General features: G+C 44.2%; 1 protein-coding gene across 2 annotated transcripts in view; it reads right to left on the bottom strand.

Annotated features, from left to right (window-relative positions):
• Positions 1 to 25,809, bottom strand: part of BIN3 (bridging integrator 3) — a 45,004-nt gene extending 19,195 nt beyond the window's left edge. The window contains exons 1-2 of one of the 2 annotated variants that reach the window (XM_010954983.3): positions 25,707 to 25,809; positions 2,089 to 2,137 (exon numbers count right to left, since the gene is read on the bottom strand). In XM_010954983.3, coding sequence (XP_010953285.2) covers positions 2,089 to 2,137; positions 25,707 to 25,714 — 57 coding nt within the window. In that variant the 5' untranslated portion in view covers positions 25,715 to 25,809. The remainder of the gene's footprint in view (positions 1 to 2,088; positions 2,138 to 25,706) is intronic. The other variant, XM_045516665.2, reaches the window with a different exon arrangement.
• Positions 25,810 to 26,881: the final 1,072 nt, after the last annotated feature.

Raw genomic sequence — 26,881 nt, 5'->3', positions numbered from 1 at the left:
TTACTAAGACGAGAACTGTCAGTGGCTGCGGTGACAGTCAGGAGCCTCCACCAGGCTGACAGCGCTGGGCTTCCTGGAGCCGTCACAGCGAGAGACGCAGTACACAAATGATCTGTCATGTCAAACCCTCAGGAGCCTTACTCAGATTTTGGGTGAGGAGCTGCAGAAGTCATTTTTGACTAGAAGTCCAAAACCTTGGGAGATCTTCACAGCCTGAGTGAGGTCGCATGAGGCAATGGAAAGAGTACTGAAGAGAGCCTCCAACTTGAGTTCTAATTTCAGCTCTGTCAGAACGAGGTCTATAAGCTTCGAAAGTCACTGCAACTCCACGAGCCTCAGTTTCTTCATTAGGAAAACTCAGTAAGCTGTTGGACTGGGTGATCCCTAAGGGCTTCCAGCTCTAACTTTCTAATTATCTACATTCTCTTCTTCTCCCGTTGTCAAGATAAAATAGGGCTAAAACTGTAGGCTTACAGAGAGAAGGATTCAATCATCCCCTCCCACGGAGTGGCTCTGGGTCCTGGCTAAGAATGTGTTCAGCATTCTCTGACATAAACTGCAGCAGTGTGTTCCTAGGTCAGGCTCCCAAGGCAACGGAAATAAAAGCAGAAGTAAACAAATGGGACCTAATCAAACGTATGAGTTTTTGCACAGCAAAGGAAACCATAAACAAAATGAAAAGACAACCTATAGACTGGGAGAAAATATTTGTAAATGATGTGACTGACAAGGGCTCAATCTGCAGAATATACAATAGCTCATATAACTGAATAATAAAGAAACAAACAACCCAATCCAAAAATGGGCAGACGACCTCAACAGACATTTCTCCAATAAAGACATACAGATGACCTATAGGCACATGAAAAAATGCTCAATATCACTAATTATCAGAGAAATGCAGATCAAAACTACAATGAGGTATCACCTCACACCGGTTAGAATGGCCACATTAAAAAGTCCACAAACAATAAATGCTGGAGAGAGAGTGGAGAAAAGGGAATGTAATTTTGTGCAACCATTATGAAAACATATAGGATTTCTTAAAAAACTATAAATAGAGTTACCACATAAACCAGCAATCCCACTCCTTAGTATATATCCAGAGAAAACTCTAATTTGAAAAGATACATGCACCCCAATGTTCATAGCAGCACTAGTTACAATGGCCAAGACATGGAAGCAACCTAAATGTCCATCGACAGATGATTGGATAAAGAAGATGTGATAATATATACAATGGAATACTACTCAGCCATGAAAAAGAATGAAATAATGCCACCTGCAGCGACACGGATGGATCTAAAGATTATCAAACTAAGTGAAGTAAGTAAGAAAGAGAAAGGCAAATGTCATACGATATCACTTATACGTGGAATCTAAAAAAATGATACAAATGAACTTATTTACAAAACAGAACAGACTCACAGACATAGAAAACAAACTTATGATTACCAAGGGGAAAGAGGAGTGGAGGGATAAATAGGAGTCTGGGATTAGCAGATACAAACTGCTATATATAAAATAGATAAACAACAAGGTCCTACTGTATAGCACAGTGAACTACATTCAGTAACTTGTAATAACCTGTAATGAAAAATATATACATATAACTCAATCACTATGCTCTACACCAGAATGTTACAAATCAACTAGACATCAGTTTAAAAAAAAAAAAAAGAATGCATTTAGAAGTGGAGAGAAAGGGACCTGGACATCTTCCTGGCCTTTTACCAGCCTGAGGTGGCAGAAATAAAGACCTGGGATGTATCCTTGGCGGGAGCCTATGCTTCAGGAACCCTTTTAGTGCAGTGATGGGCTGTTGAGAAGCAGTGTTATCTGCCCTCACCTTGTAACCCACCTCCTCCACCTGCCTGAGGAGGGGAAGGAGCCCAGGCTGATCAGAGGGAGGAAAATGTCCCAGGACAGGAAGGCCCCTCAGCCCCAGTCTGTGAGAGCTTCTAGGGCAGCACGACTGGGAATAAGGCCCAGGTTCTGCCCTCCCAGCCCCACAATGCATCAAGTCAAAGCTCCGGTTCTGTGCAAAGGCCACGGGAGAGTCTCGGAATGAAAGAACCTGTTACTCACTGTTTTGGGGACGATCTGTTTCTTGGGCTGCCCAATCTTGAAAGGAATCCTGTAAGAGACAGAGATAAAGAGGGCCGTCAGGAGAAACAGGGAAGAATGTCACCGGAAAGACGACAAGGCATCACCACTTCTCCCTGAGAGGGTACAGAAGAGCGGCAGGGCCTCGCTCCCGGGTGCTTGGACCATGTGCCTGTGGGTCTAGGACCGTTATCGGTCAGGCTGGGCTCCGGAATGGTCCTCCTTGGACAATGTCAGATGGAGGTGGCCCAGAGCATCTTTCCTACTAATAGTCTGTCATTTAAATATGTTCCAAAGGTCAAGACAGGAAAGGAGAGACTGTACTATTAAGTCACTAGAAACCCTGCATCTCAAGGAGCCACAAAATCAGAACCCACAGGCTCACCCGGATAGCTATCACCCATGAAAATGTGCCTTTAACCACAAATCCCACTATCATCTGTATTAGGGGCCTCACTGCTTCTCTACAAACTGTGCAGGGCTCCTTGAGTGGCTGGGGAGAGATGACAAATTGTAGGGGTATCAAGGGCCAGCCAGGCTGGGTTATCTCATGCAAGCACTGACAACACCTAAGTGAGGCTAACTCAGAGGAGCCTGAAACCCAGCCCAGGTCTGCCCTAAACTCGATGGGAAGCTGTGCACCTTAGGTTCCCCACTTGGAAATGGAAGGCAGCTTGGCACAATGGAAGGAAGGTCCTGGTCTAGGAGGCCAAACCTGAGCGCTAACCCTGCCTCCGCCTCTGATGAGCAGGCTGCCCTTCCGCAGGTAATGACTGCTGGGACTTAATTTCCTACTCTGTGAAATGAGAGGGTTAAACTGGATAATCCAGAAGCTTCCTTCAGGTGCTGAAGATTCCATGATTCTACAATTCTGAGAAGAGAAGAACTGTACTGCACCCCAACAGCTACAGAAACACAGGCTTCTCACCACTAGGTCGAGGGAGCCAAGCACCCTGGCTCGGATCAGCTCAGGGAAGAGCCGCGTGTGCAGGCTGGACCCCACTCTCACCCCTCTCCTCTCAGCGCTCTGGACAAGTGGTCCTTCCACTCAAACCTCCCACTCCCCCTGTGGCCCCCACCCTACCCACCAGGCCCCTCCCTCTCCCGGAGCCTGGCTTCTCTTGGCCACACTGACCAACACTGCTGCTAAACCCAGTGGTATAATTAACCACCGATAATAACCCCAGACAACAATCTGGTTGAGAGGATGGGGCAGCCTGAGTCACAGCGGTTTAAATTTAATTTCTGGAGGACATCCTGTTTATTGTTAACCCAGCCCCGTAATTTGGGAGCGTTAACCCTTTGGGGGCTGGCTGATTCACGTGGCTTCTGTAAACAAATAATCTCTGGCTATATAATTATTGGGGGGAGAGAAGGGAAGCTTATGGAACTGAAAAGGAAGGACAAAAACGAAACTGCCATTTCCCTTTCTCAGGCCTAAAGAGGAAAGGTTCAGGGGAGAGGAGCGCCTTAGTCCTGTTCCCCTCCCCCCAGTCACTTTTCCCCACATCAGGGACTCGAGCTGACTGACACGATGGTTTTGGACAGCGAGCAACTGCCCTCAAGGACCATTTTGGTGACAGTGCAGATGAGGTCCGGGTGGCATTGCGAAAAGATCGATCCTGTTCTGTGCGAAGCATGTTGTGGCAGAAAAAGCTCAGAGCAGGAATCAGAAACTCTGGTCTCTGCCGCTGAATGGTTTCCTAAGCTATGAGACAAAGGAGTTGGACTAGGTGGTCCTTTGTAATAGCTTATCTAAAACCTGAGTTCTAGACTGAATCTCCGTTCCCAGAACACGGGGAGCGGGGTGGGAATTCTAAAGCATCCTCAGAGTGGTCTTCAAAGTGACACTGCCTTGAAGTCTCGCAGCACAGACTAGACACAAAGAAATCAGGGACTTAGATCCCATTATCTGTGGTGCCACAGCCTCTCTCTCAATCCGAGTTTAGAATCATAGTATTTTTAGAACTGCAAGTTACCATAGAAATTCCTCCCAGTGCAACCCTCTCACTTTGCAGATGAGGAAGCAGATCTGGAGGGGTTCAGTGACTCGCCCAGGGTCATTCAACAACAGAACCCAGAACCAACAGTCAGGGCTGCGACTTCTCGTCCAATTTTCTCTCTGCGACTCAGTTTGATATTCTTTCACGTGAATTTGCTGCATGTATTTGAAGGAACTAGGAAAAATCGTCTGATCAAAATACCTAACCTTAAAATACTACGGGATTTAGACAGGGTCCATCGTTACGAGACTGGAAATGCTCGAGGACAGCATTATCAGGAGGAGGAGGCTGGTGCTGACCTGGGCGCTTCTGCGCAAACTCGACGTTGCGTGAGCCGCGTGGATGGAGCCAGGTCTCTCTCTGTAACTCCACTGCCACTACTGACAATCACCTATAACTTCATCATACAATTCTGATTATCTTTCAGCTCCTCTCTCCCAAAGCCCTGCCTGCTAAAAGAATACTCTTGAAAAAATATAACTTTTAATCTTGAAAGTTTTAGATTTACAGAACAATTGTGAAGACAGTACACAACCTTCATATGTCCCACATCCAGTTTCCCTTATTATTAACATCTTATATTAGTACAGTAACTTTGTCACAATTAACATACCCATATTGAAATATTAAAGTCTACACTTTATTCAGATTCCCTTAGTTTTGACCTAATGTTCTTTTTAAGTTCCAGGATCCCACCTATTACCAAATTCCATCTAGTTATTAAGTCTCCTTACACTCCTCTTGATATCTTCTCAGACTTTCCCTTGTTTTTGGTGACCATGACAGTTTTAAGGAGCACTAGTCCGGTATTTTTATAGACTGTCGCTCAACTGGGATTTGTCTGCTATTTTTCTCATGACTAGACTTGGGTTATGGGTTTTGGGAGAATCAAGTGTGATTCTCACCACATCATACTTTGTACACACGCTATCAACACAGCATGTGATACTGCTCATGTGAACCTTGGTCACCTGGCTGAGGTAGCGTTTCCCAGGATTCTCCATCATATAGTCACCCCTCCTCCCCTCCCCTCTTTGGAAGGAAGTCCCGAGGCACAGCCCACACTTAAGCAATGAGGAGTTACACTCCACCTCTTCAAGGGCAGAGTATTTGCATGAGTTATTTGGGATTCTGCATGGGAGATCTCTATTCTCCATTTATTTATTCAGTCATTTATATCAGTATAAACACATAGATGCTCATTTTATATGAGTTATATTCCAATACTACTTCATTTTGTTGCTCAAACTGTTCCAGCTCTGGCCATTGGGAGCTCCTTCAGTTGGCTCCTGTGTCTTTCTGACATGCCCGTGTGTGTGTGTGTGTGCGTGTGCGTGTCTGGTTTAGTACTTCCTTACTTTCTGGACCACAAGATGCTCCAAGCTCCCCTTGTACGTTTCCTGCCCCAGCCCTAGAACTGGTGGAGGCGCTTCTTCACCCAGCCGTCACAGCGCCTCTGTAACATGGTCTCAGCTGTCCTCCCACTCTCCTTTCCCATTCACCCAATACAATTACCCCGATTCAGCCAAGTGGCTGTTTGTGTATCCTCCCCCCTCAATCCAGACTCCTTATAAATAACTTCCCATCCCAAACAGAGACACTTTTAGTGTCAACATGTCATTAATAATTTCATCGGGACAATGGGCATAAAACTTGGACGGTCCTGGGTAACTGGGACATACGACCACCCCACCGACAGGGAACGCTTCCCTTCCTCCTGGCTTCAAAGCTGTTCTCTTGCTTACCTTCTTTGAAATGTCTAAGACTTTACTTGGCATTTTAAATTCTACCTTTTATGGTTAATTACAGTTCATCTCTTTAACAAGTAAAATACGCTCATCAGAGAAAACCTGAGAAATACAGAAAAGCCTAAAACAGAAAAAGAAAGAGAAGACAGAGAGAAAGACAGAGAAGGAAAAGAAAAAAAGAAAAACCCAAAACAGCTCCCAGCCTCATATCAAAAAGATAATCAAAGTTAATGTTTTGGTGTTAATTATATTCAAAACATTTGCAGAAAGAAAAAAACCTGAAGCAAATATGCCAAATGCTAGTAGTGGTTAATTTTGGGTGGTGAGAATATGATTACTGTTTTCTTCTTCGCACTTTCCATATTTTTCAAATAAACTAAAAAAAAAAAAAATCCCTTAAGTTTTTTTCCTTGACTATAAAAATAACACCTGATCAATGTCAAAAACTTGGAAAACATGGAAAAACACAAAGGGCAAACACATAGACACACACACACAGGCACACACACAAAATCCCAGAGCAGAACAGTAATATCCCCAACCTCAGTGTGTACACGTGTGTGTACGTGTGTACAGTATATGCATATTTACATAAAAAAGAAGCACTTATCATAGGAATGTCTTTATATGTCAACACATAGTTCTCATCAGACTGACTTTTAAGAGCTACCTTGTATTTCATTAATTAACCGCACCACTAGTTTTATTTTTGTAATCCACATTGCTTACTGGTGGTCATTCCAATGGTTTCACATTTTTCTTCTATTATAAGCAAAAACTCTATTGGCTAAATCTTTGGGTACATGAAGGCTTAGTCACATAGGATACATTCCCAGTATTGGAACTGCTGGGTCAAAGGATATATGCAGGTTCAAGACTTTGATTCACTTGCCAAATTGCCCCAGGGACAGAATGAACAGTTACATTTTTTAAAGGATCGAAATAGTTTACACTTCCCACCAGCCCCTTGGCTGGTACATCAGGAATTTTTCCCCCTGCCTAGTGTTTACCATTCCCTTTTGTGCATGTGTGTGTTTAATGCATAGAAGCTTTTAATTGGTATGAAGTTTAAATCAACCAAATCTATCTTCCTCCTTTATGATTTCTTCTTCTGGTGTGCTACTGAGAAAGACCTGCCTCCTCCACACCAACACATAAACTTCATCTAAATTTATTACTTTTATGATTTCCTTCTATTTATCTAAGGTTTGCTCTTATCAAAGTTATATTTGTACACAGTTCAACAAGGCAACAATGTTAAGTAAAACAGTAGGTTCTGGGACCCCCAATCTCATTTGCCTGAGACAAGCGCTTTCAACTCACTGGTTTGATATGTACCTTTGCACCTCTAAATAGAAATCCTTGTATTGCCGCCTCTTGATTGTTAGGTTTGAGGCCCTATTACTGACTTTTTATTTTGGGAAAGAAAGACTTAACAAACACACACACCTCTTTTGGGTCTTCACCCCTATCACCCAAAGGCACATTTGCAACTACTTCTTCTCAATAGAATTATATTGTGATTTGGTTAGCTCAGTATGAAATAAACTATTAGGAGCACGATGTGGTTTGTTTTCCTTCCTGCATGTGGCAGCCAGCAGATTGTTCAGCCTCAGCCAAACCCACAGGGGACGGCAGAGTTCCCGAGCCAATCCCCTGCCCCCTCAACATTTTGACAGTCAGAAACTCATGTTGTTGTTTGGAGGCACTAAGTTGTGGAGCAATTTGTTACACAGCAATACAGAACTAAGAACACTGCACAAGTTTTTGCCTTCCCTAAAAATCATGTTTTCCTTTGTGTGCTTAATTCTCTACGTCTTCATCCCGAATCCTAGCTCAGCTGTCTAAATCTACTCGCAATACGTTCACTCCTATCAGGTGTCCTACCATTTTCCCGTCTTGCAGCAGCCTCTGTGGGAGCCTCTGACCTGCTCTGGGGTGGACTGGCTGCCTCCACTCTGCTGTGTAGCTGCCATCCCTGGCTCTCCTGTCACCAGCCTCACAGGGATTCCTTCCGCCTCTCTCCTAGGATTTTTTTCCACCTGGATTCCGTGTCTTCCTCTTTCTTGGTTTACTCTTCACTTGGATCGAGAAACAGTGTGATGGAGATAATCTTTGAGACTCTGCACAACCCAGACCCTTTTTATTCTATCCGCATGCTGATTAGCTTGACTAGGTATAGAATTATAGGCTGGATGTGATTTCTTTCAGAATCTCAAAGGCATTGCTTCAGGGGCTTCTCAGATCCCACTACCACTGTGGTGGTGAAGTCTAAAGCCACTCTGACTCCCAACCATTGTATGTGACCTGCTCTTTATTTCATGCAGATGTCTGTCCCCAGTGGGCTAAAATTTCACAGCAATGTATCTTGTGGGTTTGTTTTCATCCGTGCTGGGGGTGTCACAGGAATCTTTCAATTTGGCGATTTATAGTCTTTAGTTCTTGGATTAAAGAATACTTTGTTGTTGTTGATTCTTTACCCTACACTCATTTTCTCTATTTTTTATTCCTGAAATTTTTATAATTCTGATGTTGACTCTCCCTGGCTGGTCCTCTAGTTTCTTTGTTTTTCAGTGTTTCCTTATCTTCTAATATTTCCAAAGAGTTTTTCACTTTTGCTATCATGTTTTTAATTTCCAATAGCTCTTCTTAACTTGCAGGATGTCCTTTTTGTTTTTAATGGCATCCTATTTTTATTTCTGGACATCATATCTCTCTGAGAATCTCAATGATAGCTTAAAAAATTTTCTTCTTCCTTTACAGTCTCAGCTCCTGTTCAAGTTGCTTTTTTATCCTGTTTGTCTTAGCATCCATTTTTCATACTAAACATGTCTCCTGGATGAGTGTAAGTTGTGGTTGTCTTCTTGAATTTATGATTTGGGACAAAAAAGCTGACTAGAAGCTGTGAGTACCTGAATAATGTCTGTCTGTTGTGTAGCATGATCTGGCTCAGCAGTTTTGAGGGGGACCCCTGCTGTTAGTGTCTAGTGTTTTCTTAGGGGGAGGTAAAATTCCCTAGAGAAGATCCTTTCACTCCCTTGCACTTGGGAAAAAAGGCCTAGTTGAGTGTTCTGGGAGCTCAGTGAGGAGAAGAGGTCGTGTGTGTGTGTGTGTGTGTGTGTGTGTGTGTGTGTAAGGGGTGTGTCGGCACTCCACATGTGTCCACCAACTTCACCCTCCTGTGTGGCCCTGCCCTCACCTATGCTTGAAGTGGGTCTGGGTTTAGTGGGCCAGAAGCTTATACGATTTTGCATGCCCTTTTAAAGAAAAAGATTATGAAATTACAAATATAAAAATAGGCCGGAAAGGGAATGTTTATTTAGACAGAGAAAAGAGAATGATAAATTACAAGTTATAAAAGCTGACAAATAATATGAACATCAGAAAATCAAGAATAACCTAATATTTTTATTAATCATCTGCCTGACACACCTTTATGTTTATTCCTCTACATTTTTTTGGCTACATAGTCTATGATTGCCTCTTCATATGACACACAGTTGGTAAATCATTTTCTTAGAGAGAAAAGAAAGATAATTCAGCCCTTTCTCTAGTAGAGTTGATTGAAATTTGTTTTCTATTACTGACAGTTTAGAAAAGATTTCTTTTCCTCAGCTTACTGATAATATATAAATATAAATTTTAGGATTGTTGTAAAATTTAGGAAAATCTCATGTTTCTTTCATAAACAAACTAAGATTTCAGGGCACATTTCAAATTTTCTTGCACAATGACTAATCTTAAATGCTCTGAATTAATAAGAGTAACTGGTTTGTCACTGATGTCCTCGTAGGAGGAAATATCATGAGTTTTATGTTATCTTCATTATGTCTTTCATGCTAAATCCAGTAGAAATTTAAATGTTTTAGCAGTGTGTTAATATGATTTGCTCCTCCTCTTCATTAACTGTATTATCAAGTCATCAACACTCCTATTTAAAACTGATCTTTTTCTCTTAATGAATTACTAGCTTTTGGTACAATGTAACAATATTTTGTTATACTTTCCTTGATTTCAGAAGAGTACTGATTTCATTGCTCACCTTTGTCACTTTTGTTTTGTGTCCTATTTTTAATCCAATTTTTCCCTTAGATAATAAAATAAATTTGAAGATGATCAAAAAATGTACCCTTTGTCAATTAATCTTCAACAAAGGAGGCAAGAACATACAACAGAGTAAAGACAGTCTCTTCAGCAAATGGTGCTGGGAAAACGACAGCAGCATGTAAATCAATGAAGCTAGAACACTCCCTCACACCACACACAAAAATAAACTCAAAATGGCCTAAAGACTTAAACATAAGACAAGACACTATAAACCTCTTAGAAGAAAATATAGGCAAAACATTTTGACATAAATCTTAGCAATGTTCTCCCAGTCTACCCAGGCAATAGAAATAAAAGCAAAACTAAACAAATGGGACCTAATTAAACTTATAAGCTTTTGCACAGCAAAGGAAACCATAAACAAAACAAATGGCAACCTACGGAATGGGAGAAAATATATGCAAATGATGTGACTGACAAAGGCTTAATTTCCAGAATATATAAACAGCTCATACAACTTGATAACAAAAAAACAAACAACCCAATCCAAAAATGGGCAGAAGACTTAAATAAGCAATTCTACAATGAAGACATACAAATGGCCAATGGGTACATGAAAAAAATCAATATCGCTAATTATCAGAGAAATGCAAATGAAAACTACAATGAGGTACCACCTCACACCAGTCAGAATGGCCATGATCAAAAGCCCACGAACAATAAATGCTGGAGAGGGTGTGGAGAAAAGGGAACCCTCCTACACTCCTGGTGGGAATGTAGTTTGGTGCAGCCATTATGGAAAACAGTACGGAGATTCCTCAGAAGATTGAAAATAGACTTATCCTATGATCCAGCAATCCCACCCCTGGGCATGTACCTGGAGGGAACTCTAATTCGAAAAGATATATGCACCCCAATGTTCACAGCAGCACTATATACAATAGCCAAAACAAAGAAACAACCTAAATGTCCATTGACAGAGGACTGGATAAAGAGGCTGTGGTATACTTATACCATGGAATACTACTCAGCCATAAAAAAGAATAAAATAATGCCATTCGCAGCAACATGAATAGATATGGAGATTGTCATTCTAAGTGAAGTAAGACAGAAAGAAAAAAAAATACCATTATATTACTCATATGTGGAAGAAAGAGAGGAAGGAAGGAAGGAAGGAAGGAAGGAAGGAAGGAAGGGAAGAATGAAAGAATGAATGAAAGAAAGAAAGAAAGAAAGAAAGAAAGAAAAAAGAAGACACTAATGAACTTATCCTCAAAACAGAAACAAGACTTACAGACATAGTAAACAAACCTACAGTTACTGGGGGGAAAGAGGGTGGGAGGGGATAAATTGGGAGTTTGAGATCTGCAAATATTACCTACTATATATAAAACAGTTAAAAACCAAATTTCTTCTGTATAGCACAGGGAACTATATTCAATATGTTGCAGTAACCTATAATGAAAAAGAATATGAAAACAAATATATGTATGTATACGTGTGACTGAAACATTATGCTGTACACTAGAAATTGACACATTGTAACTGACTATACTTCAATTGAAAAAAAAGATACCCTTTGTATATTTCCAACTCAGGGATTAATAATGTCTCACTTGTTTTTATTAAATTTTTCTAAAAATGTCTTTATTCCCAATTCACCCCTCCTCCCAATCCTGTCTCATCTCCAAAAGGGTCTAGGCTACTCCAAAGCTGCCTGATATGAAGGGTAACATAAAGAAGAAAAAGGAGGAAGCGAAGGCAGACGTTTTTCTTAATTGAGTGCAGTATAAATACATTGACGAACTTTACAGAAACACAGGCTCATGTGAACACATGGCTAGGGTTCCTTCCAGTGCCTTGGACAAGGTCCATGCCAGCGAGGGGTCCTGAAGCTTAAGCTTTACTAGTTTTACACAGTAAATCTACCTTTGTGCATCCTAGTAGAGAAACTCCCTGCTTCACACTCTCTAGGGGTGGGGTCCCTTCATTCTTCCACTAAGTGAGGCAGGGACAGTCTCTGGTTAGTTGGGGAGGAGATGGTATGGCTCTCAACTTACACAGAAGCAGCTTTCAACCAATCCTCCTGATCTGAGTGTTTGGCTTCACCCCACTTTTAGATGCACATAGTGCCACCAATTCCTGAACCTCTGAGGATTCTCTTGGTTTTTCCTAAGTCTAGTCCACAATTTGGCTTTCTAGGAGCTGCCATGTCAGTTACCCCATGTAACAACACTCCAATCCCCAAATGTCGCTGTCGATGTCTCTTCTATTTGCCCTGAATTTGTAGATTTATGTTTTAAAAAAATCACTTCACTGTGCTTCTCGCAGGATTTGTGAGGGAGGTAAAATCAGATGTATACTTCTAGTTTTATCTCCCTCACAAATCTCACAATCTATCATCTTTACTCAGAATCTGATTTATTATTTTTTAAATAACAGCTTTATTGAGATATAATTCACATACCATAAACATTTGTCCTTCTAAAGCGTACAATTTGGTGTTTTTGGTCTATTCACAGAACTCTGTGTAATCATCACCACTATCTAATTTCAGAATATTTTCATCACCCAAAAGGAAATCTTGTATCTTTTAATCACTCACCATTTAGCAGTGTAGTAGAAAGACATCTACTTTCCATCTCTGTGGATTTGCCTATTGAGGATATTTCATATAAATAGAATGATATAACATGTGGCCTTTTGGGTTAGCTTCTTTTACTTAGCAAAATGTTTTCAAGGATCATCCATGTTGTGGCAAATATCAGTGCTCCAGTCCTTTTTAATCACTGAGTGATATTCCATTGTATGGATATACCACATTTAGTTTATCCACTTTTATCTATTATGAGTAATGTTGCTGTAAACATTCGTGTTTGGGTTTTCCTGTGGACATATGCTTCCATTTCTCTTGGGTATATACACCTAGGACTTAAATTGCTGGGCAATATGGTTTAAGTCCAGGTTAAACTTTTTTGAGAAACTGCCAGACTGCTTTCCAAAGTGGCTGCACCATGCTGCATCCCACCAGTAGTGTACAAGGGTTCCAATTTCTCCACCTCCTCACCAACATTTGACACTGTCTATTTTATTTCAGCCATTCTAGGGGGTATGAGGACTATTTCATTATGGCTTTGATTTACATTTCTCTAATGACTAATGATACTGAGCACCTTTTTATGTGCTTATTAGTCATCTGTATGTCTTCTTTGGAGAAACATCTATTCAAATTGTTAGCCTATTAAAAAAAATGGATTGTCCTCTTTACTGCTGAGTTGTAGAAGTTCTTTATATACTCTGGGTACAAGTCCCTAATCAGATATACGATTTGCAAATATCTTCTCTCACTTGTCAGTTAAAAAAACTTTTTTTTCTTAATAGTGTCCTTTGGAGCTTAAAAGTTTTAGATTTTGACGAAGCTTAATCTATGTTTTCTTCTGCTGTTTGTGGTTTTGGTATCATACCTAAGAATTCTTTGCCAAATCCAAAGTCATGCAGATTCATCTTCATGTTTTCCTCTTAGAGTTTTATAGCTTCAGATCTTGCATTTAGGTCTTTGATCCATTCTGAGTTAATTTTTGTATATGGTGTAGATGAAGGTCCTATTTCATTCTTTTGCACGTGAATATCCATTTATGCCAGCACTGTATGTTGAAAAGACTTTCTTCTCCATTGACCTGTCCTGGGATCCTCGTTAAAAGTCAACTGACTACAAATGTAAAGGTATATTTCTGGACTCTCACTTCTATTCCATTGATCTACATGTCTGTCTTTATTGCTAGTACCACACTGTCCTAATTACTGTTGCTTTGTAGTAAGTTTTGAGATCGGGAAGTGTGAGTCCTCCAACTTTGTTTTTTGTCAAGATTGTTTTGGCTATTCTGTATCTCTTTAATTTCCATATGAATTTTAGTGGGTTTTTTTTATAGTTAAATCTTTACTCCATTTAGAGGTTGAGTAATGGCTAGCCAGTTGTTTTAACATGATTTAAAAATCAATCTATCTTTGAAAAATCATTTTATCAGTGTTAATACTTCCATTCTATACCACAGATCTGTCTACTCTTTTGCCAATAACATAGATTTGGTTATTTACGTTTATAACAACTCTTAATACCTAGTAATGCAATCCCTTCTCAGTACATTTCTTTTTCAGGTAACTTCTCAGCTATTCTAATTTGTTTTCATATTTAAGATGAGATTCAGAATCATCTGCTGTGTCCCATACTCCTCCCCCCAAGTCAGGATATTTATTACTGAAAATACATTATATTTATAGATTAACTTTTTTAAAAAAATGTATTGAGTTATAGTCAGTTTACAATGTTGTGTCAATTTCTGGTGTACAGCACAATTTTTCAGTCATACATGTATAGATTAACTTCTGAAGAACCTACATCTTTATAAATAATGAAGTTTGCTCATTCAGGGCCATAAGATTTCTTTTCATTCATTCAAGTCTTTTTATTATATCCTTTAAGTCTTAAGAATTTTTCCATACAGGTCATCTACACTTATTTTATTAAATATTAACATCCCAAAGTAATACTTATATGTGAAATTTTTTAGCCCTACACACGTCTTAGGTATATCCTATGGAAACTTATATTTTTGGTTATACTACAAATGGATTCTCTTTTTCATTTTATCTTCCTGGTACACAGGAAAGCTATTGGTTGTTAAAATATTTACCCCACAGCCAATCACCACACCTACATTCTTAAGCTATAGAGAGAGAAAAAGGGAGAAAATGAACTAATTGGGTTTTCCAAATAGATAGTGAGATCATTTGAAAATAGCTGTAAAACTTCTCTCTTCCTCCCCAATATTTAATACCTATTTCTTGTCTTGTGGTAACAGCATCAGCTAGAAATTGTATAAAAATGTTTCTAACTTTAGTAAGAATGCTTGGAGTCTGATCTTTCACTATTAATTATGAAGAGGGCTCCCCGTTTCAGCCAGGAAGCCTCCTAATAGTAAGGACATGTTTTTCTGTTCCTAGTTTACCGAAAGATACAAAGACTGGATTTTTGAATTACACTGATACCTTTTCAGCATGCATTTAGTTGACCAATTGGTTCTCCTAGGGCCTAGTAATGTGATGAACTGTGCAAATACACTTCCTCAGACTGAGCCATCCTTTCATTACCAAAGTAAGCTCTGCTTGGTAAAAGGTACAGGTTAATGAACTTTGAGGAGCACACATCTTGCTTTCTGATTATGACACCTAAGCACCTCAAGGGTAGGACTGAACGTTAACACTTCTTTGCAACTCCTGCAAGGGCTGTATGAGGCACAGTGCTATTTTCAATCTTTTACTGAATGGTCAGTAAACATGTATTCAGGGCCTCCTGATGCCTAGCACTATGCCAGGTTCTAGGGATATCAGGATGAACAAGGCAGACTCATCCTATGACCTCATGGAGTTAACAGTCTGGTTTTACACACACAGTAAGCAGTGAATGAATGATTAAATGAATGAGTAAAATGAGTCCACCGCCCCAAGGGCCCTATAAAATACCATAATCTAATTTAAGGTTCCTGAAAAAAGCCACTCTTAGGTCAGGCTATATAAAGAACAAAGAAAAGCAGTATCATCGCCCTTGGTCTCCCAATCCTTACCTGACTAAGACAAAACCTAAAAAGGTACCACCAGCCACAAGCACCGCTGGGGTGAAGGGAATGTACATTCAGTGAAGATGGAGAAAATGGAGCTGGCCTCTGGTATTGGTGAAGTTATAAGCATGGGTCAAGGGGAAACGTTTGCAAGAGCATGAGAGGAAATATGAAGGGAGAAAAGTCCCCTGGGTTTATCCTGCGGCTGCCAAACGGCAGATCTGCTCCACTGCACCGGAGAGATAGCCAGGAAACTGGGGCAGGTGCCCTGATGGAAGGGTCAGACTCTCCGCCACTGAAGTGGTGAAACATGGCGAGAGGGAAGAGCCGGCACGTCAACCAGCTCTTCTGCCTCTTCTCCTCCTTGACCCCTGATTTCACCCTGTGGCTCGCGGCCCCTGCTGGGACCCTGGGACATCCTCAGGAGAAGCAGCTGTTTAGGCAAGTGTGAGGCAAGAGTGACAGCATCGCAGCATCTCCGAGAACAGCGCCGCCTTGGCACAGCTGGGGCTACGGAGGGCTGGCTCCCTGGGCTTCCGGACGTCTGTCCCTCCTCCTCCTCACAGCTTTCCTCAGGGCTCTCCCCTCGGAATTGGGGCGGGGAGGGGGGGCGGGGTAAGCAGAGGCCCAGGGAGAGGACTGGGCCTGCGCCCCAGAGCATCTCTACATTCTGGAAGCCATCAAGAAGACTGTGAGTTCCCGGCCCCCGGAGTAGGATTCCTTACTTGGTTCTGCCTGCCATTCCATAAATATGAGCACCAGAGGGCAGGAGGGATATTTTGGTCTCAGCAACAAAACGGAGAGAACATTTCTCCCAGCCCTACCCTTCTCCAGCCCTCAACATGCCCCACCTCAGAAAAAGGAAAAAACTTCTGTGCACGGGGGAGGGGGGGGCAAGGTTCTATTTTCTTTCACAATAAAGAAAAGTCAACAGGATGTTCTCCAAAGCTACAAATACACTTTTTCAAACAGTAAATATCTCTATTAGCAGCATGATGCCAGCTGGCTAACTCTGTGTGTCTCAGTAAAACCTTTCCCAAAAAACTCCTGCTCTTGTGTAATGTCTATTTACAAAACTAGCTTTTGTGCATTTTCGATTCGCTGGGTTTCTCAATCTTTTGTTTCCCCACCCCCTCCACTGCAGGGGCAGAGACAAGAGGCAGACCCAGATTGCAGTTGGGTGGGGATCCCCTGGTCACCCCAGATCCCTCAAGCCCTGCCTTCTTTGGAGAGTCCTCCACTTCCATTACCAAGAAGAGCTTAAAGAAGCTAAAACCTACATCTTCCTCCCAGCCTTCTCTTGGCCACCAGAATTTGTTTCTCCTGAGCGTGAATGGGCCTAGGCTTGGCCTGGGGGTGGGGAGAACCCTGGGATGACTCAGTCTACCCCAGCCTGTGTCTTTCAGATACCTCCGGCTGGGCAGAGATCACAGTTGTGGGGAGCGGGGAGAGGAGGGAGGTGAGAGAGAAGGGAGGGCTGAGCGAAGAGTAGGTGGCAGTTGATAGTGGCTGAAATCCTGGCTCCCCGGGGAGTGGTCTGGGCCTGAGTCACTGTCTCGGCAAGAGCAGGAAGGTGGGCGACAGGCAGCGGCTTCTGCAGGCTGGAGGGATGAGCCCCTCCTCCCCCATCCTTCTGTCACTCTATCCTCGGGTCGCTGCCTTCTCTGGTCTGAGGCCCCACCAAGGCTACAGCCACCCTGACAATCGGAGGGAAAACAGGGCCAGGGCAGGGCTTATGGGGAGTCAGCTGGCTCCGGCGGAGCAGCTGCTCGATGGATGCCATCCTCTCCGAAGGGCCAGCTGGCCACAATGCCAAAGGCCAGGGAAAGTTCAGCCGAGCAAGGACACGAGAGACCCCACTGGGAGGGGAAGCGGGCTGAGCTGTGAAGGCTCCATTTCCAGTGCCTACGACCACAGCCTCTCCGGCCCCACCTCCTTCCCCTAAATTAGCCGGATCCCAAACCAGGGCACACAGAACACTACCCTGGCTTGCCACCCATTTGCAGAGGTATGTAAGTGTTTAAAAATAAAACGCATGACTCTGTGACTTGGCTGATTTGTTACTTGGACGAGAATGATCACCCAGCTCAGCTGTGATCCCTCCTTCCCCACGCTCCCAGGGCTGACCTCTGAGAAGGAAAGACAGAACGAAGCACAGAATGTCGAGTGAGATCATCCAACGAAAGCAACCATTTATTGAGCATCTACTCTCCCCAGTTTCCATGCTAGGTGCTTCGGATGCAACAGTTCATTCAAAGTGGTGCCCTCCCATATTTCACATGAGAGACAGCGCACTGGAAAAGGGGACGGACTCCGGAGCCAGACTGCCTGGGTTTAAGGTCTGGTTCTGCCAACTGCCAGTTGTGAGACTTGGACAAGCTACCTAATTTTTCTGTGTCTCAGTCTCCTTGTCTATAAAACAGCATCATAACAGACCTATCTTATAGGGTCTCTGTGAAAGCTAAATGAGTTGAATGTTTAAAAAGAGTTCCTGGCCGACAGTAAGCAGTCTGTTAAGTATCTGTCATAAAGATGGTGGTGGTGGTATTTTGATGATGATAATGATCAGACCAAGGTCCAGTGGGGGGACTTGTACAAAGTGACACAGAGACAAGTATGGCCAGGAAACCTGAAATGACTGTTTTTTGTTTTGGGAGCCAGCAGTGGTCCCATACTACAAGGCACCACTACCAGGCCCAAGTCACTAAGTTAATACATTTGCTTAAAATTGAGCAGTGACTTCCTCCTGAGGAGTAAAAGGATCTGTGGCAGGCTTAGAAGCTGATGGAGCTGATGAAGGTCAAGAAAAGAGAGGAGGAAGGCAATTCAGGGAGGTAGTTTGAAATTTGGGGGAGGGGGGCATCTCTTTAAATAACTCCTAAAATTTGACAGACAAATTACTACCTATTCTCATTCTAATCTGTTAGGAGAGGAACAGGTAGAAAGTGGTTTTCCCATTTTATCAAAGGGACTCATAAGGCATTTGGAGGTGAAAGCTTTGTCTTGCTTACTGACAAGCCAGAGAGAAGCCTTCAACAGCCTGATTTCGACTCCGATGCGTTAACAGTGCCTTAGACTCTAAGAAGCATCAGGCCAGCTGGTTAGCTTCTGAGGCACTGCCTCTAACCTCCTTCTCACTTCTGACCCCTACCAACCAGGAATCTTACAGAGAGCTTTCCCTCTACCTCTTCGTCTCCTCTATTGAAGGTCTGGCCCCTAGAAAGCAGGAGTAGGAGGAGGCCTGGGATGGAAACGCACCTCTAGGCCCACCTCCCTAGGTCATCCTCAGCTTTTGGCCACAGGAGGCAATGACTCTCTTGTTAGGAGGTCAGACTGAGAGCCATGATGCTGGTCAGGCTAGCCATGATGACAATTATAGAAATACTGTAAACCCTCAGAAAATTATTGCACATATATAATAAATACTCATTTACCCATCACCTAGCACTGTCAAATTCTAACAGACTTGCTTCAGATCTCATTCTTTAAACAGTACCACAGCACAGATACTGCGGGAGCATGCTGAGCGTTCGGCCTGATTCCATTTCCTTCCCTCCCTCCTTGTTATCCTTGAGATAACCATTGCCTTGAATTCAGCATTTACTACTCCCATTCTCTCACTAGAGAAGTTTGAATCCATAAGCACAATATAGTATCGTAGGCCTAAACTTTATACAAATAGTACAACAATGAATGTATCACTCTGAAACTAGCTTTTTACCTCCTGCATTGTTTCTGAGGCTTCCCCTGATACATATAGCCCTACTTCATTTGTTTTGACTATCATATATTCCATTATGTAAAGTTATCATGTTTTATCTACGCATTCTTTGAAGGCCAGACATTCACAAATATGAAGCAGGTCTCCTGCTGCACAGGTGCAGAAGTCTGGGCGAGGGGGCAGGCACATCTCTGACCGTGGTTGTAGCAACCCTTCCCTCCCCAGCCCCAAGTGGTGGCTGCTGGCTCCCACTGCTCTCCATCCTCAGACACTTGGGATTGCCAGACTAAATTGACCATTTCTGTCAGCCCGATGGCTGTGAAATGGCATCTCATTTCTCATTGTTGGTTTAATCTGCTCTTCCCTGATTACTAATGAATGGAATATCCCGGTAGAGGTTTTTGTCCACTTGGGTTTTCTTTTCTATAAACTGGTTGATGGTTTTCAAATCTTTGGAATAAGTTCTTATAAGGAACTGGCCAGTGTTCTTTAGAGTTGCCCTTTCTCTGCTTCTTCTTATAACCCATGGCAGACAACCAAATAAACAAGCAGCACCGTCTCTGCCGGGCTGGAGTCACAGGTGTTAGCTTCTAGTCTGAATATCTGTAATACACTCCTAGATGAGTGTTTTTCAAACCGGGGTCTGAGTGAGAGATACCTCTCACTCACTGATCATTTATACTGCTACATACTATACTATTCCATTGTAAATATATATCAAAATTAGTCATGAAAGCAACTGAAGTGGGCCATTCTTTAAAAAAATGAAATAGAACATAACAAAATATCAAAGTGCACTGCATATACATGATGTGAAACTTATTTCCACTGTGTGCATGCATGAGCGTGTGTGTTGATGTGAAAGGCATCTCTGACTCCAAGTTGTGGTCAAAAAATTTTGGAAGCCACTGTCTGAGTTAACCTCCCCACCACCCCCAGCTCTGTTCTTTCTCTTTTCTGAGTTATTCTGCAGACCACTGCCAAATAAACCTGACTAAATCATTGCTTTTGCCCTGCCACTTTCCTGCTCAAAAACCTTTAATTTTCAAAAGCCTAGGCTCAGTTTCAATTCCTCAGCGTGGCACTGAAAGCACTTACAATGTGGCCCCAACTGGAGTGCCAGCTCTTATCAACAAAGCCTCTACCCAAACCACTATTTACCAAACCCAAGCTGGCCTCCTGACTGTCCTCCCCCAACACTCTTGATGCATGCTGTCTGCACATACGTTTTCCACATTGTTCTTCCCACCTGCACCCCATCCTCTCATTCCTCACCACAGCGGCACATACTTGCTAAGTCAAGTTTCAATTAAAATCACATCCTCTGCTTGAAGTCTTTCTTGATGATTCCACACAGACATTTAGCAATCCGCTGTCATTCCTGTGCATCCTTGGCACTTTCCAAATGCTGGCCGAAGACAAGGATCAATTTCTTAAAGCTTTCTGAATGTCCCCCAATGTTTAGCGCTGGCCCTTGTACATTAAAAAAAAAAAAAACTGTTCGGAAAGCACCAATTCAACAAATATTCACTGAACACAATCTATGTGCAACAAACTATCCTGGGTAGCGAATGGATTCACCAAAATGATGGGTCTGGGAAAACAACTCTATAACTTAATTGCCAATTTGAAATCTACCTCAACAGATTTCCTTAAAGAGTATAACGCCTAAGAAAGCACCTTTGACTAGGAAGCTGTGGGATTCAAGATACTTGACTCTTTCCAATGACTCCAAAACCGGGAAAAAGCCCCTTTGCCTCTCATTACAAACAGCTGAAATAAGAGTTTTACTTCTGTGCCCAAAACAATGTTGAATACAGAACCTCGTGGGGTCCCTGTCTTCTAGGCATTCCCTTGCTCTCTAGAGAGCACAAAAAGCCTTGGAGAGAGCTGGGCCTCTCCAAAGTCACAGAAGTGAGTGGTAAGGCTGCCCCAGGCGGGGAGGCCCCAGCTGGGAAGAAGCCGAGATGGTCCAGAATTCCTACAGGACTCAGGACTTCCTCTATCCCTTTATGCATGAGACTAGTAACTTCTGGTAATTCACTCCCAACCTGGGCGCGTCAACACAGCCCAGCAAAGTCAAACACCCTCCTTTGTGATCCCACCTGCTTGGGAACAGCCTTCCATGTTTCTAATGCTCCTGTTGAAGCTCAGAGGATACTTAGGAGATGCAGATTCAGTTCCAGTCCGGCCAGGTACTCCCTGAGTGAGTTCGACTGAGTTGTCAAAGGGATATAATCAGACCTGAACTGCAAACTTCAAAGGGGAGGTGTGAGGAGGACCTCAGATAACGGATGGGAAAGTAATTTGCAAAGTTAAAATCACCGTGGGAAGGTAAGAGCAATGGTAATGCGGGAAAAGAGGCTCCACCGAGAAAACGTCTGCAACTGAATGGATGGTTCAGTCCGAGACAGAGTTTACTGTCCTTTCCTTATAGTCCATCTGTTTCATGTAACGGTGACTGATTAGGGCTGTGTGCACGATGCTTTGTGTATATACAGATGAAGAAGTGGCAGATCCCACTCTCATGGACTTTATGTGGGAGAGACGTGCACGTCTGTGATGTGTGGACAGCGCAGAAGGGCTACAGGAGAAGCACCTGGAGTCTGAGAATAAGGGAACTGGGTGGGGGGGGGGCGTCTAGAGCGGAGAGGAGAGAGTGGAGACAGCCTCAGAGAGTCTGGAAGCCACTCCCCTGTGATAACAGTAGCACCCTTAGAGGGTCCTCACTTCGGGAAGTGGCCTGTAGGTTTCACACAGTTTTATCTTAAAAATTTTCCTGAGCTACAGTAAGTAAGTAAATGGGAATAAAGTCTTCATTCATACATCCAGTGCACATTTACTGATTGCCAGGAACAGTGCTAGGGATACAGTGGTGACCAAGAGACAGCCTCCGTGTTCAACAGCTTGTAGACTAGCGGGCTGACCAAAAAGGAAGCCAACAATTCCAGTACAGATACTAAATGAGGATCAGAGGAGGGGCACCCCACTCAGCTTGGCAGGGTGTGGGGGGAGGTTCAGGGAAGACCCTCGGAGGAGATGAAGTCTGCCCTAACTCTTTAAGGATGAGTGGATGCCTGGTGGACGACAGGGGTGGGGAGGCAGCGGGGGAGTAAAGGGCATTCCAGGCAGAAGGGCCAGCACACACAGAGGAGCAGGGGCACGAGAGACAAGGGAAAACGGACCCAGGAATGAAGCGGGGGCAGCCAGATCCAGAAGGCCTTATAAGCCATGGCTCGGAGTTAAGCCTTTATCCTGAAGATGATGGGGAGGGTATACAGGGTGAGAACAGGAAAAAAAATCAACCAACCAACCAAAAGGAAGTCCCCTGAGGAACACCAATATTTAAGGGGCAGACAGAGATAGAAGTGCCTTGAACAGTCAGAAAAAAAAAAAAATCACATCCAGAGTTGTCATTCTTTTCACAAGTCTTGGGTGACAAAGTGTCAGCTGGGATTATCCATTCCACGTTACAGCTGGAGGAAACAGGACTGAGAAAGATTAAATGCCTGATCAGGCCACACTGTGAATGAGGGAACCAGAGCCTGAACTCAGCACACTAACTCCTACCAAATTTATCTGCACAGACTTTAATTTCTTTCATCCTGAGTCAAATTCCTGAACCTCTAGGCACAGGTAGATCTCCTCCAGGTGCACTTTTCCCTTGTCACTGAAGCCTAAGATCATTATCAAGGTGTGTGGTTCCAAGGAGGGCTATGATCCCAGGATACAGCTAAGCAAGATTAAGTCACTATCCTTAATTCCACTTAATTCGCTCTCCATACCATAATGTAGACACACACACACACACACACACACACACACACACACACACACACACACACACACAGGAAGAGAAAGGGGGAGACAGGGAGGAGGAAGGGAAAGAGAGAAGCACTTGGCCTGAGGCCAAGATCTGGATCAATGATCTGAGATCAGAGTATCAAATGCCTTCTTCCAAGCAGGGCCCACCACTGGGCCACCTTGCTGAAAGGCAGAGACGTGGACGGGTGGGTGAGTAGATGGCGCAGGAAGGAAGCAGGTGCCCACTAAACAAACAGGGGGTGGGCGGGCTGCACGCACAGAGGAAGCAGAGAACAAAGACCTCTCACTCTTCATGCAAAGTCCACAGTGTGCAAAGGGCACCAATGGTGGACATTTCTCACTGTGACGTTTTGAAAGCCCAGCCTAGCCCGGAACAATGGTTACCCTCTGGGGACCACAGGCTGTGTGCCCCTAGGCTTATTCAGTGATGGCTGGCACATCCCATGTGCTTGGTGAACTTGACCTTGGGCATCAGCCTCCTATGATGGCTCTACGTCACTCTGGTCTCTTCCCCCACTGAGAATTCCAGTCTGGGATGAATGGATGGATTCATTCTGAGAGCAGGAAAGCCACTCCAGGAGTGAATCAGAAGGACCCAGCCCCGGTCTCCTTGCCAGCCATTGAGCCAGGAACTGAGTGCGATTGTGTGCCCAGGCGCCGGTGCTGTTCCCCTCTCAGGGAGAGGGGGTCAGGCTCCACGCAAGAGATGACGTAGAAGCCCTCTAAGGAGGAAGAGAAAGGAATCTCAGCTTTGAGGGACAAAGCTACCCTTTTGGTTGTGACCTTCAGTCCAAGGAGGTGCCAAGATGTGAGCGTACTGGTAATTCTACTGGATAAAATCTCAGCTTTAGCTGGACAGTTAGTTGTCAATTTCAATCCTCTCCAGCCTGACAGACTTTAGGAAACAGGCTACTGGTTTTTCCAGAAAAAAGATTTCTGTAAGACAGGTGGAAACAATGCGCCTCAGGTCACTCAAAGAGTCCTTTACCTTTAGTGGTTTCTACTCTTCTCTCGACTTGTGAAGAAGAGATCAACTTCGTTTTAAAAATTGCAAATGCTAATCTAAGCAATATAAAGCGTCTGTACTTTCTGCTTTTCACCTTGAGAAATTAGGCAAGAGAACTCCAAATATTCAAGACGCAGCAGGCAAGAAGACATCTAGCCACAAGGCCAGGGGACGCAGGTTGATCCTTTAAGGAAGTAATTCCTCTAGGAAGGAGAACTGAAGGGCTGCCTGTCACTAGCTAGGTTATAACAAGATGGGAAAGAGAGCTTTTCAAGTCTCCAGCCCCCTATTGGTCTCTTGGAGCAAAGGTGGAGGGAAAGGAGCAGCTCCTGCTGGGGCTTATTAGGGGATTGCTCGGGGCTGCCCTCCACGTGCTGGCACTGATTATCTGCCAATTGTCCGTCAATCTTCCTCTAAGAAGCAGGGGCGAGGAGGGGACAGAAATGGCTTAAATTTTACATTAGAGAGCTGTCCTGACACTGACTGACATCAGCTGTTTGTGGTCAGAGCTCAGTCTCCACTGATGGCCCAATGTGAGCCTGCAAAACCCTTCCTGAAGAATATTCTACTATCTTCACTCATGCATAACTATTGTGCACTTACTTTTTGTAAAGAAACAGGCTAGACTCTGAGGAGAGAGTAGCAAACATGTCCCCTGCACTAATGGAACTTGGATTCCAAAAGGGTTGATTCATCTTGCACATCTCCAAGGGTCGATGTATTCATACAAACACACTATAGTTGGATCCCCTGAGGTTTGCAGTTGTGGATATGTGGGCCCTTGGGCCTGAAGGTAAGGACCTTTGGGCAAACTGAGTCTTGCAAAATAAATCAACTATTGTGTTTACTATGAAGTACCTGCTATGAGCCAAGTATCATGTAGTTCCCTGGCAATGTACGTGCCAGCTCTGGAGTTATGACTTTACCACTCTGAGACTCCCTGGCTTCTTTTCCCGTAGCCCGATAGTTCCCATAAGGTTTAAGCTTACCCATGCCTATTTAACAGGGAAAGTAATGAGTGGGTAGTGGCCCTGGGAACGGTTAAAACTAGTCCAATCCCCTACTCGGAGTGTGGGTGTGTGCTTCTGGCCCCTTCCAAAAGAGAAGCAAGTTTTGTCTTTTGAGGACTACGTCGGGCCAAGCCTAGTCATCCGAAAGCGAGTGGCTTCTTAACAGTGAACTGGGCCCAGAATGCAAGAGTGAGGGCCACAGCTCTGGGGCTGATGGCAACGGTGGAGAGACGCCCACGGGGGAGAAAGAAGTGGCTATTTCTCAGTGGCTATTTAGAAGAGGAGGGAAGAGGGAACTTCCTCACTTCACGCAGCTGAGAGAAGACCGACGGGACCTGCTTCTTGGAACAGAGTCTGAAAACAGACGCGGGAGCCCAGGCTACGGGGATTCCCTCGCCCCACCTCCCAAGCCGAGTCCTGCCGAGAGACGGAGCCTCGGGGAAAGCACTGGAGAAAGGCCCTTGAACGACCCTGCAGCCGGGACCAGTCTGGCCCCGCTCCGGGGCGCGGGGTCCGCGGGCAGGGCTGGCAGCGCGGACCAAGAGACTCAGCTCGGACGGACGCAGGGCAAAGCGCACCGCGGGCCAGGGGCTCCAGCGGCCCCCGCGGCCTGGGCCTCACTCACCAGCTCATGGTCCCGAACCTGGCCCTGCCGCCGGAGTCCTCAGCCACGGCTCGGTCCTCGGGGATCACTTCCGGATTCAGCCAGTCTCCAGGAAGTGACGTAAGCCCCGCCTCCTCTGCCCGGAAGAGGCGGTCGGGGGCGGGCCCCGGAGCATTAACCCTTCCACTGCCGGTGCTTCCCCGGAGTTGCTCTGGCCGGCGACCCTCATGCGCCAGAGTCTCGGAGGACTCAGCCTTTGGCTGGGGCTTGAGGACCCCTGAGTGCTTTCTCTGCCTTAAACACTGACTTTTACAATTCTCTTTCTTCGACTACACGTGTTGCTTAACTGGCTATTGCCTCAGCTTTTCAGTCTGTAGAGAGATTTCTCATCGGGGACAGTGGCAGTACTAATTGTCGAGGGGGTAAGGAGCGTTGGAGGAGAGGGTGTGAGGGAGACTTACATTCACTGTGTGGTCTTTTGTATCTTTTAAATTTTGTACCCTGTACATGGTTACCTGTTACCATCAAAGAAACAAATGGATCTTTTCCCTCCTCCCCAAGATGGCACAGAAATAGAGTAGGTGCTTTTCAGGTTGGAATGTTATGTGGATTTACTCGACAAAAGAGGGTGAAGAATGAGGGTTGCTCCCAGTCTTCCAGTCCTTCCCTCTGTGCTCCCCGCTACAGAACCCAAATGATGTGAATAGTCCCTCTCTCCCTATTCATTCATTTAACAAATATTCATTGAGCTCCTAGTGTGCCAGGCACTGTGCTAACTTCGAGGATACAACCATGAAAAAACAGTATGGACCCTGCCCTCATGTCCTCCCAGAGCTACTTACCTATAGGGAGAGGTAAACAGGGAACTAAGTAATAATACGTGATGGAAAAGAGTAGGGTGCTCTGGCAGCCTGTAATGGGCCCCCCTAAACTGCACATGGGGTGTTAGTGAAGGCTTCTAGGAGGAGCCGAAGTGTAAGCCAAGTCCTGAAGGCAAATCAGACTAGCCAGGTGAATGAGAGGGGAGGGCTGGGGAGGAACTAGGCAGAGGGAACTCATTGTGGCTGAGACAGTGACTGAGTTTCAGGCAAGCAGCTTACTTGCTTCTAAGCTGTTTTGGGTCAAGTTGGCCTCGTCACACCCCACCCCCCATGCCCCGCCCCAAACCTCCCTGCCTTAGAAGAGAGAGCAGCAGG

The sequence above is a fragment of the Camelus bactrianus genome, chromosome 31 (genome assembly GCF_048773025.1).
Source record: "Camelus bactrianus isolate YW-2024 breed Bactrian camel chromosome 31, ASM4877302v1, whole genome shotgun sequence".
Lineage (NCBI taxonomy): Eukaryota > Metazoa > Chordata > Mammalia > Artiodactyla > Camelidae > Camelus > Camelus bactrianus.
This window is presented reverse-complemented; position numbering and strand designations above follow the sequence as displayed.